The sequence below is a fragment of the Tetrao urogallus genome, assembly GCF_951394365.1.
Source record: "Tetrao urogallus genome assembly, chromosome: Z".
NCBI lineage: Eukaryota > Metazoa > Chordata > Aves > Galliformes > Phasianidae > Tetrao > Tetrao urogallus.
The window spans coordinates 67,836,249-67,852,872 of NC_136816.1; the positions used below are offsets into that span (position 1 = coordinate 67,836,249).

Consider the following 16,624-nt stretch of genomic DNA (forward strand, 5'->3'; position numbering starts at 1 on the left):
CGGCCAGGATCTCCCCGCGTCTTCCTGCCTGCCTTTTTAAAGACGGGGAGTGATGTTTCCCTTCTTGCAGTCACCGGGGACTTTGCCTGACAGCCGTGACTTTTTTGGTTGGACGGAGAGCTGCTTTGCAACCAGTTGAGGAGCGGAAGGACGAGCGAGTTGATCTGCCACCCTCCTCAAAACTCCTTCCGCTTGATGTCGTATGGTAGGGAATACCCCTTTGGGCCAGTTGGAGTCGGCTGTCCTAATTCTGCTCCCCCTCAGCTCCTTGGGCCTTTTGCTGAGAATGGCCTTGGCTCTGTGCAGCACCGCTTAGCAGCAAGAGTAGGCGTTGGTGTGTTAGCAGCGTTGTTTTTCTCCTAGAACCAAAACACCGCATCGTATCAGGCGCTCTGAAGAAAACAGTTCTAGTCCGAGCCTGTGAAACTAAGACACAGCGGTACTGAAATCCATGCTGTGCCAGCGTTCTCCAGCCCGAGGTGAGGCGGAGTGGTTGCCAAGAAGGTGCCCCGTCATGGTGGAGTAAGATGACTGTAGCTTCCCGTGTCTTAGCTCTGCTGTCTCCTTCCTTCTCCCTACCTTTGTCTGCTCTGCTTCCCCTAAGAAGCTGAAGCTTGTGGGTTTCTCTGTGTGGGGTGATGTTTGACAGGATTTGCGTGAAGAGTCAAGTACTGCAGTGATACGCCGCCTTTGCGTTCTTGCTCACCGTACTCAAGGCTCGAGTTAACTGTAGGGCTACTTTTGCCCGTCCCCGCGGTACCGCTGTGGCCGTCAGGCTGCCGTGCTGAAAGTGATAATCAGCTTCTTGCTTTGGCTTTGTTAGTCAAAGCGGGCCGGTCCTGCTGCCGCAGGTGTCCCTGCTTTGTCTGCTTTTTGTGGTGAACTCGTGGATCTCCCTGGACCTGCAGGGTTTACAGAAGAAGTGAGCGGGTACCAGAGTTTTCAGAGCTGTGTGTGAGAATCCCAGGGTTGGTTGCCCCCGGAAGGGGCTCCTGTGATTGAGCGAAAGGAGGCAGTCGCAGGCAGTTTTGGAAAGGAGAGCTTTATTTTGTCTGAATAAATAAAAGAATAAATAGACGAATAAATAGCCGTTTGTATAAATAGTTGAATAAATAGATAACTAGGAAGAGGGTGGGAGGTGCGCTTGGGGCTAGGTGCGCGTGTTGCCCACGAGGTCGTGGATGTGCAGGAACCAGGTGCGAGCTCGTAGGCGGACGTGGTCCCAGGCGCAGGCGCTGTAATCGTTGTCGTGGAGGAAGGTGTGGAGGCAGCTGAAGTGTTTGTTGATGGTGAGGTGAAGGTTGCGAGGCCATCGCGTGCGGGAGCGCGTGTCGCTGCGCGCCAAGCAGTGCTCGAGGTGCTGGGTGTACCGCTGGATGTGGTTGAGGAGGCTTTGGCGTTGGCTGTCGACCCAGTGGGCTGGAGTGCTGGGTCCGCTGAGTATTTTGAAGAGGTGCTGGAGGATGTCGTGGGTGGTTTTGTCGGCTTGCCGGGCGTTGCTGGTGTCCAGGATGGTGTCGTTGAAGGAGCATGGCGCGCTGTGCTGTGGGCACGGCTGGGGTGGGCTGGGAGCCATGTCCCGGAGGAGCTGGAGGCTGTCGCGAGAGAAGGTGGCATCCTGGGGGCGAAGGTGGTTGCAGGCGGTGGCGGCGAGAGCTTTCACAAGGAGCGTGAGCAGCAGGATGCTGTAGCCCGGTGGGTGCTGTGGGCTTGCAGGCACAGCCATGGTGGGACTCTGGTTGTGGTGGGCAGGAGCCTGGTGGGGCTGGGTGGTGGCAGTGGTGTGTGTGCTGCCGCGGTGCCGGCTTTATGTGGTTTGTCATCTTTCCCTTCGTCGCTTTCCTGTTGCCGAGAGATTTTGTCTGCGGCTTTCACTTTTGGCTGCTGGTTTTTGTGGTCTGGGAGCAAATGGCTTGGGTGTGCGTGGGGCTGTTGGTGGAGATCCTGGTCCGGCGGTGTGTTTTGGGTGGCTGGCTGCAAGGGTTGGAAGGGGGATGTGAAAGTGGTGGGGCGGAATCTTCTGGGTCAGCTGTTCTGCAGATATCTGTTTTCATCCTTTCCCTTAGGGCTGCAGCGAGAGCTCTGGTGTATCCTTCATTGAAATCCCTCTTCCTGTTCAACTCTGCTTTTCTTACGTAAGGCCTTAATGCCGTAATGGGTCTTGGCCTTTCGACTTGAGATGTGTGCTGCCCGTGGCTTGCTTTCTGTGCTTGTTTCTTAGAAAGCACTGCAAAGTGAAGCGCGTTGGAAGAACCTTGGGTAGTTTCCGGCAGCATGAGGAGCTCTGGGTTGGCTGTTGTAGTGGTCGGAGTAGGCAGCGCCGCCTGCGTTGGAGGCTGCTGAGAATATGTAGGAAAGGCTTGTGCTTGAGGAGGAACGAGAAAGGGAAGCGATGCTTCCGAGCGGGTACTGCGGCTGTGGTGGTCCTCGGGCGCCGCGTCTCCTTCCTCCGTCGTCTCTTCTTTTCCTTGCTTCGTGTGGCATCCGGTGAGAAGGAGGAAATGGGCCAGCAGGCGGATAGTTGTAAGGCAAGGATCTTACGTTGCGGAGGCCAAAGGTTTGTCTGAGTGTCCAGGAGGAGTCCACAAGCCTTATGGAGGCGAGCCCGCTGATGTAGTTATTAAGCCCCTGTTGAGGATGAGGAGACTTGAGGAGATGATAGAATGAGAGGGTGGTTTGGTTTGGAAGGGACCTCAAGTGCCGTCCGCTTCCAAGCAACCCCCTTTCCGTGGGCAGCGCCGCCTTCCACTAGAGCGGGTTGCCCAACGCCCCCTCCAGCCTGACGTTAGAGGCTTCCGGTGTTGGGGCGTCCTGAGTTTGTGTGGGTGACCTTTTCCTGTGCCCCACCGCCCCTCAGAGGACAAAGTCTCTTGCTAACGTCCAGTGTGAGCCTCCTCTCTTTTAGTTGCGAGCCGTTGCCCCCTGTCCTGCCATTGCAGTCCGCGTTTATGGGGCCCACTGCAGGTGTCCCGTAGGCCCCCTTGGTGTCACGGAATGGCTTGGGTTGGAAGGGGCCTCGGAGGTCACGTCGTTCCCACTCACTGCCGAGGGCGCGGTTGCCAACCGCAAGACTCAAGCCGTAGAGCAAGCTTCCCAGTGCTGCATCCAGCCTGGCCTGGAACACCTCCGGTACTGGGGGATATCCAGAATCTCTCTGGGCATCGTGTGCCAGTGCCTCACGTCCGTCTTCCCCTGGCGTCTGATCTTAAACTCTTTTATTTTAAAGCCGTGTCCTATTGCTATCTTCCCGTGTGAAAAGTTGATTTTCCTCCTGTTTATAACGTCCCTGTAAGTACTGGCAGGCTGCAACGTGGTCACCCTGGTGCTTTGTCTTCTGCGGACCGCACAGGCACAGTTCCGTCAGCTTGTCTTTGCAGGAGTAGCGCTCCAGCCCTCTGATGGTCCCTGTGGCCCTGCGCTGGCCTCTCACCAAAATCTCGCCAGCTTTCCTGAGCTGGGGCCCCAGACCTGGAGGCATTACTCCAGCTGGGGTGTCACGAGGGCAGAGCAGAGCGGGGGTGGGGGACAGTCGCCTCCCTCTCCCTGCTGGCCACTCCTCTTGGTGCAGACCAGTACGCGGTCGGCCTTGGGGGCTGCAGGTGCAAACTGCTAGCTCATGTTAAGTTTTTTGTCTACCAGGACCCCTACATCCTTCTTGGCAGGGCTGCCCTCAAGGAGTTGTTCTCCCATGCTGCCTGCGTATCTTGGCGTTGTCCCCGCCCAAGTACAGCGCCTTGCACTTGACTTTGTTGAACGTCCTTGGGTTTACATGGGCCCAGGTGGGTTTGAATTTGTCAAAGTCCCTTTGGATGGCATCCCTTCCTTCTGCCGTATCAGCTGCCGCGCTCAGCTTGATGCGCGAAGCCTGCAAACTAGCTGAGGGTGCAGTGGATCCCATCACCTATGTTGCTGTTGAAGATGTTGAAGAGCAGTGGCCCCAAGACGCACCTTGGGGGACACCACTTGTGTCCGGCCTCCACCCTGGCGTAGAGCCTTGATCGCAGCCCTCGGGCCGCGAGCGTGCAACCAATTCCTCATCCACCGAATAGCTGCACCTTTTGAACCCCCGTCTCCGCAATTTATGACGTGGGTGAGGTGCAAACCTTGCAGGAATTCCTTACCGATGGCATCGGTTGCCTTCTCTTTGGGCACCGATGCAGTCGCTCCATCGCAGGAGGCCACTGGGATAGCCAGGCACTAGCACTATAGGTGTGCCCCCGTTGAAGCCGTGCGGGCAGTCTCGGATCACCTGCTGGTCCCTCTGTTTTCCTGGCACTTCTGCTCGGTGATCTTCGTAGGCCTAGAGGCGAGGCTGTCCGGCCAGGATCTCCCCGCGTCTTCCTGCCTGCCTTTTTAAAGACGGGGAGTGATGTTTCCCTTCTTGCAGTCACCGGGGACTTTGCCTGACAGCCGTGACTTTTTTGGTTGGACGGAGAGCTGCTTTGCAACCAGTTGAGGAGCGGAAGGACGAGCGAGTTGATCTGCCACCCTCCTCAAAACTCCTTCCGCTTGATGTCGTATGGTAGGGAATACCCCTTTGGGCCAGTTGGAGTCGGCTGTCCTAATTCTGCTCCCCCTCAGCTCCTTGGGCCTTTTGCTGAGAATGGCCTTGGCTCTGTGCAGCACCGCTTAGCAGCAAGAGTAGGCGTTGGTGTGTTAGCAGCGTTGTTTTTCTCCTAGAACCAAAACACCGCATCGTATCAGGCGCTCTGAAGAAAACAGTTCTAGTCCGAGCCTGTGAAACTAAGACACAGCGGTACTGAAATCCATGCTGTGCCAGCGTTCTCCAGCCCGAGGTGAGGCGGAGTGGTTGCCAAGAAGGTGCCCCGTCATGGTGGAGTAAGATGACTGTAGCTTCCCGTGTCTTAGCTCTGCTGTCTCCTTCCTTCTCCCTACCTTTGTCTGCTCTGCTTCCCCTAAGAAGCTGAAGCTTGTGGGTTTCTCTGTGTGGGGTGATGTTTGACAGGATTTGCGTGAAGAGTCAAGTACTGCAGTGATACGCCGCCTTTGCGTTCTTGCTCACCGTACTCAAGGCTCGAGTTAACTGTAGGGCTACTTTTGCCCGTCCCCGCGGTACCGCTGTGGCCGTCAGGCTGCCGTGCTGAAAGTGATAATCAGCTTCTTGCTTTGGCTTTGTTAGTCAAAGCGGGCCGGTCCTGCTGCCGCAGGTGTCCCTGCTTTGTCTGCTTTTTGTGGTGAACTCGTGGATCTCCCTGGACCTGCAGGGTTTACAGAAGAAGTGAGCGGGTACCAGAGTTTTCAGAGCTGTGTGTGAGAATCCCAGGGTTGGTTGCCCCCGGAAGGGGCTCCTGTGATTGAGCGAAAGGAGGCAGTCGCAGGCAGTTTTGGAAAGGAGAGCTTTATTTTGTCTGAATAAATAGAAGAATAAATAGACGAATAAATAGCCGTTTGTATAAATAGTTGAATAAACAGATAACTAGGAAGAGGGTGGGAGGTGCGCTTGGGGCTAGGTGCGCGTGTTGCCCACGAGGTCGTGGATGTGCAGGAACCAGGTGCGAGCTCGTAGGCGGACGTGGTCCCAGGCGCAGGCGCTGTAATCGTTGTCGTGGAGGAAGGTGTGGAGGCAGCTGAAGTGTTTGTTGATGGTGAGGTGAAGGTTGCGAGGCCATCGCGTGCGGGAGTGCGTGTCGCTGCGCGCCAAGCAGTGCTCGAGGTGCTGGGTGTACCGCTGGATGTGGTTGAGGAGGCTTTGGCGTTGGCTGTCGACCCAGTGGGCTGGAGTGCTGGGTCCGCTGAGTATTTTGAAGAGGTGCTGGAGGATGTCGTGGGTGGTTTTGTCGGCTTGCCGGGCGTTGCTGGTGTCCAGGATGGTGTCGTTGAAGGAGCATGGCGCGCTGTGCTGTGGGCACGGCTGGGGTGGGCTGGGAGCCATGTCCCGGAGGAGCTGGAGGCTGTCGCGAGAGAAGGTGGCATCCTGGGGGCGAAGGTGGTTGCAGGCGGTGGCGGCGAGAGCTTTCACAAGGAGCGTGAGCAGCAGGATGCTGTAGCCCGGTGGGTGCTGTGGGCTTGCAGGCACAGCCATGGTGGGACTCTGGTTGTGGTGGGCAGGAGCCTGGTGGGGCTGGGTGGTGGCAGTGGTGTGTGTGCTGCCGCGGTGCCGGCTTTATGTGGTGTGTCATCTTTCCCTTCGTCGCTTTCCTGTTGCCGAGAGATTTTGTCTGTGGCTTTCACTTTTGGCTGCTGGTTTTTGTGGTCTGGGAGCAAATGGCTTGGGTGTGCGTGGGGCTGTTGGTGGAGATCCTGGTCCGGCGGTGTGTTTTGGGTGGCTGGCTGCAAGGGTTGGAAGGGGGATGTGAAAGTGGTGGGGCGGAATCTTCTGGGTCAGCTGTTCTGCAGATATCTGTTTTCATCCTTTCCCTTAGGGCTGCAGCGAGAGCTCTGGTGTATCCTTCATTGAAATCCCTCTTCCTGTTCAACTCTGCTTTTCTTACGTAAGGCCTTAATGCCGTAATGGGTCTTGGCCTTTCGACTTGAGATGTGTGCTGCCCGTGGCTTGCTTTCTGTGCTTGTTTCTTAGAAAGCACTGCAAAGTGAAGCGCGTTGGAAGAACCTTGGGTAGTTTCCGGCGGCGTGAGGAACTCTGGGTTGGCTGTTGTAGTGGTCGGAGTAGGCAGCGCCGCCTGCGTTGGAGGCTGCTGAGAATATGTAGGAAAGGCTTGTGCTTGAGGAGGAACGAGAAAGGGAAGCGATGCTTCCGAGCGGGTACTGCGGCTGTGGTGGTCCTCGGGCGCCGCGTCTCCTTCCTCCGTCGTCTCTTCTTTTCCTTGCTTCGTGTGGCATCCGGTGAGAAGGAGGAAATGGGCCAGCAGGCGGATAGTTGTAAGGCAAGGATCTTACGTTGCGGAGGCCAAAGGTTTGTCTGAGTGTCCAGGAGGAGTCCACAAGCCTTATGGAGGCGAGCCCGCTGATGTAGTTATTAAGCCCCTGTTGAGGATGAGGAGACTTGAGGAGATGATAGAATGAGAGGGTGGTTTGGTTTGGAAGGGACCTCAAGTGCCGTCCGCTTCCAAGCAACCCCCTTTCCGTGGGCAGCGCCGCCTTCCACTAGAGCGGGTTGCCCAACGCCCCCTCCAGCCTGACGTTAGAGGCTTCCGGTGTTGGGGCGTCCTGAGTTTGTGTGGGTGACCTTTTCCTGTGCCCCACCGCCCCTCAGAGGACAAAGTCTCTTGCTAACGTCCAGTGTGAGCCTCCTCTCTTTTAGTTGCGAGCCGTTGCCCCCTGTCCTGCCATTGCAGTCCGCGTTTATGGGGCCCACTGCAGGTGTCCCGTAGGCCCCCTTTGTGTCACGGAATGGCTTGGGTTGGAAGGGGCCTCGGAGGTCACGTCGTTCCCACTCACTGCCGAGGGCGCGGTTGCCAACCGCAAGACTCAAGCCGTAGAGCAAGCTTCCCAGTGCTGCATCCAGCCTGGCCTGGAACACCTCCGGTACTGGGGGATATCCAGAGTCTCTCTGGGCATCGTGTGCCAGTGCCTCACGTCCGTCTTCCCCTGGCGTCTGATCTTAAACTCTTTTATTTTAAAGCCGTGTCCTATTGCTATCTTCCCGTGTGAAAAGTTGATTTTCCTCCTGTTTATAACGTCCCTGTAAGTACTGGCAGGCTGCAACGTGGTCACCCTGGTGCTTTGTCTTCTGCGGACCGCACAGGCACAGTTCCGTCAGCTTGTCTTTGCAGGAGTAGCGCTCCAGCCCTCTGATGGTCCCTGTGGCCCTGCGCTGGCCTCTCACCAAAATCTCGCCAGCTTTCCTGAGCTGGGGCCCCAGACCTGGAGGCATTACTCCAGCTGGGGTGTCACGAGGGCAGAGCAGAGCGGGGGTGGGGGACAGTCGCCTCCCTCTCCCTGCTGGCCACTCCTCTTGGTGCAGACCAGTACGCGGTCGGCCTTGGGGGCTGCAGGTGCAAACTGCTAGCTCATGTTAAGTTTTTTGTCTACCAGGACCCCTACATCCTTCTTGGCAGGGCTGCCCTCAAGGAGTTGTTCTCCCATGCTGCCTGCGTATCTTGGCGTTGTCCCCGCCCAAGTACAGCGCCTTGCACTTGACTTTGTTGAACGTCCTTGGGTTTACATGGGCCCAGGTGGGTTTGAATTTGTCAAAGTCCCTTTGGATGGCATCCCTTCCTTCTGCCGTATCAGCTGCCGCGCTCAGCTTGATGCGCGAAGCCTGCAAACTAGCTGAGGGTGCAGTGGATCCCATCACCTGTGTTGCTGTTGAAGATGTTGAAGAGCAGTGGCCCCAAGACGCACCTTGGGGGACGCCACTTGTGTCCGGCCTCCACCTGAGCGTAGAGCCTTGATCGCAGCCCTCGGGCCGCGAGCGTGCAACCAATTCCTCATCCACCGAATAGCTGCACCTTTTGAACCCCCGTCTCCGCAATTTATGACGTGGGTGAGGTGCAAACCTTGCAGGAATTCCTTACCGATGGCATCGGTTGCCTTCTCTTTGGGCACCGATGCAGTCGCTCCATCGCAGGAGGCCACTGGGATAGCCAGGCACTAGCACTATAGATGTGCCCCCGTTGAAGCCGTGCGGGCAGTCTCGGATCACCTGCTGGTCCCTCTGTTTTCCTGGCACTTCTGCTCGGTGATCTTCCTAGGCCTAGAGGCGAGGCTGTCCGGCCAGGATCTCCCCGCGTCTTCCTGCCTGCCTTTTTAAAGACGGGGAGTGATGTTTCCCTTCTTGCAGTCACCGGGGACTTTGCCTGACAGCCGTGACTTTTTTGGTTGGACGGAGAGCTGCTTTGCAACCAGTTGAGGAGCGGAAGGACGAGCGAGTTGATCTGCCACCCTCCTCAAAACTCCTTCCGCTTGATGTCGTATGGTAGGGAATACCCCTTTGGGCCAGTTGGAGTCGGCTGTCCTAATTCTGCTCCCCCTCAGCTCCTTGGGCCTTTTGCTGAGAATGGCCTTGGCTCTGTGCAGCACCGCTTAGCAGCAAGAGTAGGCGTTGGTGTGTTAGCAGCGTTGTTTTTCTCCTAGAACCAAAACACCGCATCGTATCAGGCGCTCTGAAGAAAACAGTTCTAGTCCGAGCCTGTGAAACTAAGACACAGCGGTACTGAAATCCATGCTGTGCCAGCGTTCTCCAGCCCGAGGTGAGGCGGAGTGGTTGCCAAGAAGGTGCCCCGTCATGGTGGAGTAAGATGACTGTAGCTTCCCGTGTCTTAGCTCTGCTGTCTCCTTCCTTCTCCCTACCTTTGTCTGCTCTGCTTCCCCTAAGAAGCTGAAGCTTGTGGGTTTCTCTGTGTGGGGTGATGTTTGACAGGATTTGCGTGAAGAGTCAAGTACTGCAGTGATACGCCGCCTTTGCGTTCTTGCTCACCGTACTCAAGGCTCGAGTTAACTGTAGGGCTACTTTTGCCCGTCCCCGCGGTACCGCTGTGGCCGTCAGGCTGCCGTGCTGAAAGTGATAATCAGCTTCTTGCTTTGGCTTTGTTAGTCAAAGCGGGCCGGTCCTGCTGCCGCAGGTGTCCCTGCTTTGTCTGCTTTTTGTGGTGAACTCGTGGATCTCCCTGGACCTGCAGGGTTTACAGAAGAAGTGAGCGGGTACCAGAGTTTTCAGAGCTGTGTGTGAGAATCCCAGGGTTGGTTGCCCCCGGAAGGGGCTCCTGTGATTGAGCGAAAGGAGGCAGTCGCAGGCAGTTTTGGAAAGGAGAGCTTTATTTTGTCTGAATAAATAGAAGAATAAATAGACGAATAAATAGCCGTTTGTATAAATAGTTGAATAAACAGATAACTAGGAAGAGGGTGGGAGGTGCGCTTGGGGCTAGGTGCGCGTGTTGCCCACGAGGTCGTGGATGTGCAGGAACCAGGTGCGAGCTCGTAGGCGGACGTGGTCCCAGGCGCAGGCGCTGTAATCGTTGTCGTGGAGGAAGGTGTGGAGGCAGCTGAAGTGTTTGTTGATGGTGAGGTGAAGGTTGCGAGGCCATCGCGTGCGGGAGTGCGTGTCGCTGCGCGCCAAGCAGTGCTCGAGGTGCTGGGTGTACCGCTGGATGTGGTTGAGGAGGCTTTGGCGTTGGCTGTCGACCCAGTGGGCTGGAGTGCTGGGTCCGCTGAGTATTTTGAAGAGGTGCTGGAGGATGTCGTGGGTGGTTTTGTCGGCTTGCCGGGCGTTGCTGGTGTCCAGGATGGTGTCGTTGAAGGAGCATGGCGCGCTGTGCTGTGGGCACGGCTGGGGTGGGCTGGGAGCCATGTCCCGGAGGAGCTGGAGGCTGTCGCGAGAGAAGGTGGCATCCTGGGGGCGAAGGTGGTTGCAGGCGGTGGCGGCGAGAGCTTTCACAAGGAGCGTGAGCAGCAGGATGCTGTAGCCCGGTGGGTGCTGTGGGCTTGCAGGCACAGCCATGGTGGGACTCTGGTTGTGGTGGGCAGGAGCCTGGTGGGGCTGGGTGGTGGCAGTGGTGTGTGTGCTGCCGCGGTGCCGGCTTTATGTGGTGTGTCATCTTTCCCTTCGTCGCTTTCCTGTTGCCGAGAGATTTTGTCTGTGGCTTTCACTTTTGGCTGCTGGTTTTTGTGGTCTGGGAGCAAATGGCTTGGGTGTGCGTGGGGCTGTTGGTGGAGATCCTGGTCCGGCGGTGTGTTTTGGGTGGCTGGCTGCAAGGGTTGGAAGGGGGATGTGAAAGTGGTGGGGCGGAATCTTCTGGGTCAGCTGTTCTGCAGATATCTGTTTTCATCCTTTCCCTTAGGGCTGCAGCGAGAGCTCTGGTGTATCCTTCATTGAAATCCCTCTTCCTGTTCAACTCTGCTTTTCTTACGTAAGGCCTTAATGCCGTAATGGGTCTTGGCCTTTCGACTTGAGATGTGTGCTGCCCGTGGCTTGCTTTCTGTGCTTGTTTCTTAGAAAGCACTGCAAAGTGAAGCGCGTTGGAAGAACCTTGGGTAGTTTCCGGCGGCATGAGGAGCTCTGGGTTGGCTGTTGTAGTGGTCGGAGTAGGCAGCGCCGCCTGCGTTGGAGGCTGCTGAGAATATGTAGGAAAGGCTTGTGCTTGAGGAGGAACGAGAAAGGGAAGCGATGCTTCCGAGCGGGTACTGCGGCTGTGGTGGTCCTCGGGCGCCGCGTCTCCTTCCTCCGTCGTCTCTTCTTTTCCTTGCTTCGTGTGGCATCCGGTGAGAAGGAGGAAATGGGCCAGCAGGCGGATAGTTGTAAGGCAAGGATCTTACGTTGCGGAGGCCAAAGGTTTGTCTGAGTGTCCAGGAGGAGTCCACAAGCCTTATGGAGGCGAGCCCGCTGATGTAGTTATTAAGCCCCTGTTGAGGATGAGGAGACTTGAGGAGATGATAGAATGAGAGGGTGGTTTGGTTTGGAAGGGACCTCAAGTGCCGTCCGCTTCCAAGCAACCCCCTTTCCGTGGGCAGCGCCGCCTTCCACTAGAGCGGGTTGCCCAACGCCCCCTCCAGCCTGACGTTAGAGGCTTCCGGTGTTGGGGCGTCCTGAGTTTGTGTGGGTGACCTTTTCCTGTGCCCCACCGCCCCTCAGAGGACAAAGTCTCTTGCTAACGTCCAGTGTGAGCCTCCTCTCTTTTAGTTGCGAGCCGTTGCCCCCTGTCCTGCCATTGCAGTCCGCGTTTATGGGGCCCACTGCAGGTGTCCCGTAGGCCCCCTTGGTGTCACGGAATGGCTTGGGTTGGAAGGGGCCTCGGAGGTCACGTCGTTCCCACTCACTGCCGAGGGCGCGGTTGCCAACCGCAAGACTCAAGCCGTAGAGCAAGCTTCCCAGTGCTGCATCCAGCCTGGCCTGGAACACCTCCGGTACTGGGGGATATTCAGAATCTCTCTGGGCATCGTGTGCCAGTGCCTCACGTCCGTCTTCCCCTGGCGTCTGATCTTAAACTCTTTTATTTTAAAGCCGTGTCCTATTGCTATCTTCCCGTGTGAAAAGTTGATTTTCCTCCTGTTTATAACGTCCCTGTAAGTACTGGCAGGCTGCAACGTGGTCACCCTGGTGCTTTGTCTTCTGCGGACCGCACAGGCACAGTTCCGTCAGCTTGTCTTTGCAGGAGTAGCGCTCCAGCCCTCTGATGGTCCCTGTGGCCCTGCGCTGGCCTCTCACCAAAATCTCGCCAGCTTTCCTGAGCTGGGGCCCCAGACCTGGAGGCATTACTCCAGCTGGGGTGTCACGAGGGCAGAGCAGAGCGGGGGTGGGGGACAGTCGCCTCCCTCTCCCTGCTGGCCACTCCTCTTGGTGCAGACCAGTACGCGGTCGGCCTTGGGGGCTGCAGGTGCAAACTGCTAGCTCATGTTAAGTTTTTTGTCTACCAGGACCCCTACATCCTTCTTGGCAGGGCTGCCCTCAAGGAGTTGTTCTCCCATGCTGCCTGCGTATCTTGGCGTTGTCCCCGCCCAAGTACAGCGCCTTGCACTTGACTTTGTTGAACGTCCTTGGGTTTACATGGGCCCAGGTGGGTTTGAATTTGTCAAAGTCCCTTTGGATGGCATCCCTTCCTTCTGCCGTATCAGCTGCCGCGCTCAGCTTGATGCGCGAAGCCTGCAAACTAGCTGAGGGTGCAGTGGATCCCATCACCTGTGTTGCTGTTGAAGATGTTGAAGAGCAGTGGCCCCAAGACGCACCTTGGGGGACGCCACTTGTGTCCGGCCTCCACCTGAGCGTAGAGCCTTGATCGCAGCCCTCGGGCCGCGAGCGTGCAACCAATTCCTCATCCACCGAATAGCTGCACCTTTTGAACCCCCGTCTCCGCAATTTATGACGTGGGTGAGGTGCAAACCTTGCAGGAATTCCTTACCGATGGCATCGGTTGCCTTCTCTTTGGGCACCGATGCAGTCGCTCCATCGCAGGAGGCCACTGGGATAGCCAGGCACTAGCACTATAGGTGTGCCCCCGTTGAAGCCGTGCGGGCAGTCTCGGATCACCTGCTGGTCCCTCTGTTTTCCTGGCACTTCTGCTCGGTGATCTTCCTAGGCCTAGAGGCGAGGCTGTCCGGCCAGGATCTCCCCGCGTCTTCCTGCCTGCCTTTTTAAAGACGGGGAGTGATGTTTCCCTTCTTGCAGTCACCGGGGACTTTGCCTGACAGCCGTGACTTTTTTGGTTGGACGGAGAGCTGCTTTGCAACCAGTTGAGGAGCGGAAGGACGAGCGAGTTGATCTGCCACCCTCCTCAAAACTCCTTCCGCTTGATGTCGTATGGTAGGGAATACCCCTTTGGGCCAGTTGGAGTCGGCTGTCCTAATTCTGCTCCCCCTCAGCTCCTTGGGCCTTTTGCTGAGAATGGCCTTGGCTCTGTGCAGCACCGCTTAGCAGCAAGAGTAGGCGTTGGTGTGTTAGCAGCGTTGTTTTTCTCCTAGAACCAAAGCACCGCATCGTATCAGGCGCTCTGAAGAAAACAGTTCTAGTCCGAGCCTGTGAAACTAAGACACAGCGGTACTGAAATCCATGCTGTGCCAGCGTTCTCCAGCCCGAGGTGAGGCGGAGTGGTTGCCAAGAAGGTGCCCCGTCATGGTGGAGTAAGATGACTGTAGCTTCCTGTGTCTTAGCTCTGCTGTCTCCTTCCTTCTCCCTACCTTTGTCTGCTCTGCTTCCCCTAAGAAGCTGAAGCTTGTGGGTTTCTCTGTGTGGGGTGATGTTTGACAGGATTTGCGTGAAGAGTCAAGTACTGCAGTGATACGCCGCCTTTGCGTTCTTGCTCACCGTACTCAAGGCTCGAGTTAACTGTAGGGCTACTTTTGCCCGTCCCCGCGGTACCGCTGTGGCCGTCAGGCTGCCGTGCTGAAAGTGATAATCAGCTTCTTGCTTTGGCTTTGTTAGTCAAAGCGGGCCGGTCCTGCTGCCGCAGGTGTCCCTGCTTTGTCTGCTTTTTGTGGTGAACTCGTGGATCTCCCTGGACCTGCAGGGTTTACAGAAGAAGTGAGCGGGTACCAGAGTTTTCAGAGCTGTGTGTGAGAATCCCAGGGTTGGTTGCCCCCGGAAGGGGCTCCTGTGATTGAGCGAAAGGAGGCAGTCGCAGGCAGTTTTGGAAAGGAGAGCTTTATTTTGTCTGAATAAATAGAAGAATAAATAGACGAATAAATAGCCGTTTGTATAAATAGTTGAATAAACAGATAACTAGGAAGAGGGTGGGAGGTGCGCTTGGGGCTAGGTGCGCGTGTTGCCCACGAGGTCGTGGATGTGCAGGAACCAGGTGCGAGCTCGTAGGCGGACGTGGTCCCAGGCGCAGGCGCTGTAATCGTTGTCGTGGAGGAAGGTGTGGAGGCAGCTGAAGTGTTTGTTGATGGTGAGGTGAAGGTTGCGAGGCCATCGCGTGCGGGAGCGCGTGTCGCTGCGCGCCAAGCAGTGCTCGAGGTGCTGGGTGTACCGCTGGATGTGGTTGAGGAGGCTTTGGCGTTGGCTGTCGACCCAGTGGGCTGGAGTGCTGGGTCCGCTGAGTATTTTGAAGAGGTGCTGGAGGATGTCGTGGGTGGTTTTGTCGGCTTGCCGGGCGTTGCTGGTGTCCAGGATGGTGTCGTTGAAGGAGCATGGCGCGCTGTGCTGTGGGCACGGCTGGGGTGGGCTGGGAGCCATGTCCCGGAGGAGCTGGAGGCTGTCGCGAGAGAAGGTGGCATCCTGGGGGCGAAGGTGGTTGCAGGCGGTGGCGGCGAGAGCTTTCACAAGGAGCGTGAGCAGCAGGATGCTGTAGCCCGGTGGGTGCTGTGGGCTTGCAGGCACAGCCATGGTGGGACTCTGGTTGTGGTGGGCAGGAGCCTGGTGGGGCTGGGTGGTGGCAGTGGTGTGTGTGCTGCCGCGGTGCCGGCTTTATGTGGTGTGTCATCTTTCCCTTCGTCGCTTTCCTGTTGCCGAGAGATTTTGTCTGTGGCTTTCACTTTTGGCTGCTGGTTTTTGTGGTCTGGGAGCAAATGGCTTGGGTGTGCGTGGGGCTGTTGGTGGTGATCCTGGTCCGGCGGTGTGTTTTGGGTGGCTGGCTGCAAGGGTTGGAAGGGGGATGTGAAAGTGGTGGGGCGGAATCTTCTGGGTCAGCTGTTCTGCTGTTTTCATCCTTTCCCTTAGGGCTGCAGCGAGAGCTCTGGTGTATCCTTCATTGAAATCCCTCTTCCTGTTCAACTCTGCTTTTCTTACGTAAGGCCTTAATGCCGTAATGGGTCTTGGCCTTTCGACTTGAGATGTGTGCTGCCCGTGGCTTGCTTTCTGTGCTTGTTTCTTAGAAAGCACTGCAAAGTGAAGCGCGTTGGAAGAACCTTGGGTAGTTTCCGGCGGCGTGAGGAACTCTGGGTTGGCTGTTGTAGTGGTCGGAGTAGGCAGCGCCGCCTGCGTTGGAGGCTGCTGAGAATATGTAGGAAAGGCTTGTGCTTGAGGAGGAACGAGAAAGGGAAGCGATGCTTCCGAGCGGGTACTGCGGCTGTGGTGGTCCTCGGGCGCCGCGTCTCCTTCCTCCGTCGTCTCTTCTTTTCCTTGCTTCGTGTGGCATCCGGTGAGAAGGAGGAAATGGGCCAGCAGGCGGATAGTTGTAAGGCAAGGATCTTACGTTGCGGAGGCCAAAGGTTTGTCTGAGTGTCCAGGAGGAGTCCACAAGCCTTATGGAGGCGAGCCCGCTGATGTAGTTATTAAGCCCCTGTTGAGGATGAGGAGACTTGAGGAGATGATAGAATGAGAGGGTGGTTTGGTTTGGAAGGGACCTCAAGTGCCATCCGCTTCCAAGCAACCCCCTTTCCGTGGGCAGCGCCGCCTTCCACTAGAGCGGGTTACCCAACGCCCCCTCCAGCCTGACGTTAGAGGCTTCCGGTGTTGGGGCGTCCTGAGTTTGTGTGGGTGACCTTTTCCTGTGCCCCACCGCCCCTCAGAGGACAAAGTCTCTTGCTAACGTCCAGTGTGAGCCTCCTCTCTTTTAGTTGCGAGCCGTTGCCCCCTGTCCTGCCATTGCAGTCCGCGTTTATGGGGCCCACTGCAGGTGTCCCGTAGGCCCCCTTGGTGTCACGGAATGGCTTGGGTTGGAAGGGGCCTCGGAGGTCACGTCGTTCCCACTCACTGCCGAGGGCGCGGTTGCCAACCGCAAGACTCAAGCCGTAGAGCAAGCTTCCCAGTGCTGCATCCAGCCTGGCCTGGAACACCTCCGGTACTGGGGGATATCCAGAATCTCTCTGGGCATCGTGTGCCAGTGCCTCACGACCGTCTTCCCCTGGCGTCTGATCTTAAACTCTTTTATTTTAAAGCCGTGTCCTATTGCTATCTTCCCGTGTGAAAAGTTGATTTTCCTCCTGTTTATAACGTCCCTGTAAGTACTGGCAGGCTGCAACGTGGTCACCCTGGTGCTTTGTCTTCTGCGGACCGCACAGGCACAGTTCCGTCAGCTTGTCTTTGCAGGAGTAGCGCTCCAGCCCTCTGATGGTCCCTGTGGCCCTGCGCTGGCCTCTCACCAAAATCTCGCCAGCTTTCCTGAGCTGGGGCCCCAGACCTGGAGGCATTACTCCAGCTGGGGTGTCACGAGGGCAGAGCAGAGCGGGGGTGGGGGACAGTCGCCTCCCTCTCCCTGCTGGCCACTCCTCTTGGTGCAGACCAGTACGCGGTCGGCCTTGGGGGCTGCAGGTGCAAACTGCTAGCTCATGTTAAGTTTTTTGTCTACCAGGACCCCTACATCCTTCTTGGCAGGGCTGCCCTCAAGGAGTT

General features: G+C 57.0%; 3 protein-coding genes and 2 pseudogenes across 6 annotated transcripts in view; 1 reads left to right on the forward strand and 4 right to left on the reverse strand.

Annotated features, from left to right (window-relative positions):
* The window catches only part of UBAP2 (ubiquitin associated protein 2), a gene marked incomplete at its 5' end in the record, with an annotated part of 202,718 nt that overhangs the window by 131,247 nt on the left and 54,847 nt on the right, over positions 1 to 16,624 (forward strand). The gene's annotated exons all lie outside the window — the stretch shown is intronic.
* Positions 1,151 to 1,726, reverse strand: LOC306957418 (interferon; the record flags this gene model as incomplete). The annotated part of the gene is made up of 1 exon (XM_079548862.1): positions 1,151 to 1,726. One exon carries the CDS (start codon positions 1,724 to 1,726, stop codon positions 1,151 to 1,153), a length of 576 nt encoding a protein of 191 aa, XP_079404988.1.
* On the reverse strand, positions 5,468 to 6,043 carry LOC306957419 (interferon pseudogene; annotated as a pseudogene). The gene has a single exon. The product of its transcript is annotated as an interferon pseudogene (transcript).
* Positions 9,785 to 10,360, reverse strand: LOC306957420 (interferon pseudogene; annotated as a pseudogene). Its single transcript has one exon. The product of its transcript is annotated as an interferon pseudogene (transcript).
* LOC306957421 (interferon) lies at positions 14,102 to 14,677 on the reverse strand (the record flags this gene model as incomplete). The annotated part of the gene is made up of 1 exon (XM_079548863.1): positions 14,102 to 14,677. The coding sequence occupies one exon, from the start codon at positions 14,675 to 14,677 to the stop codon at positions 14,102 to 14,104; it is 576 nt and encodes a 191-aa protein (XP_079404989.1).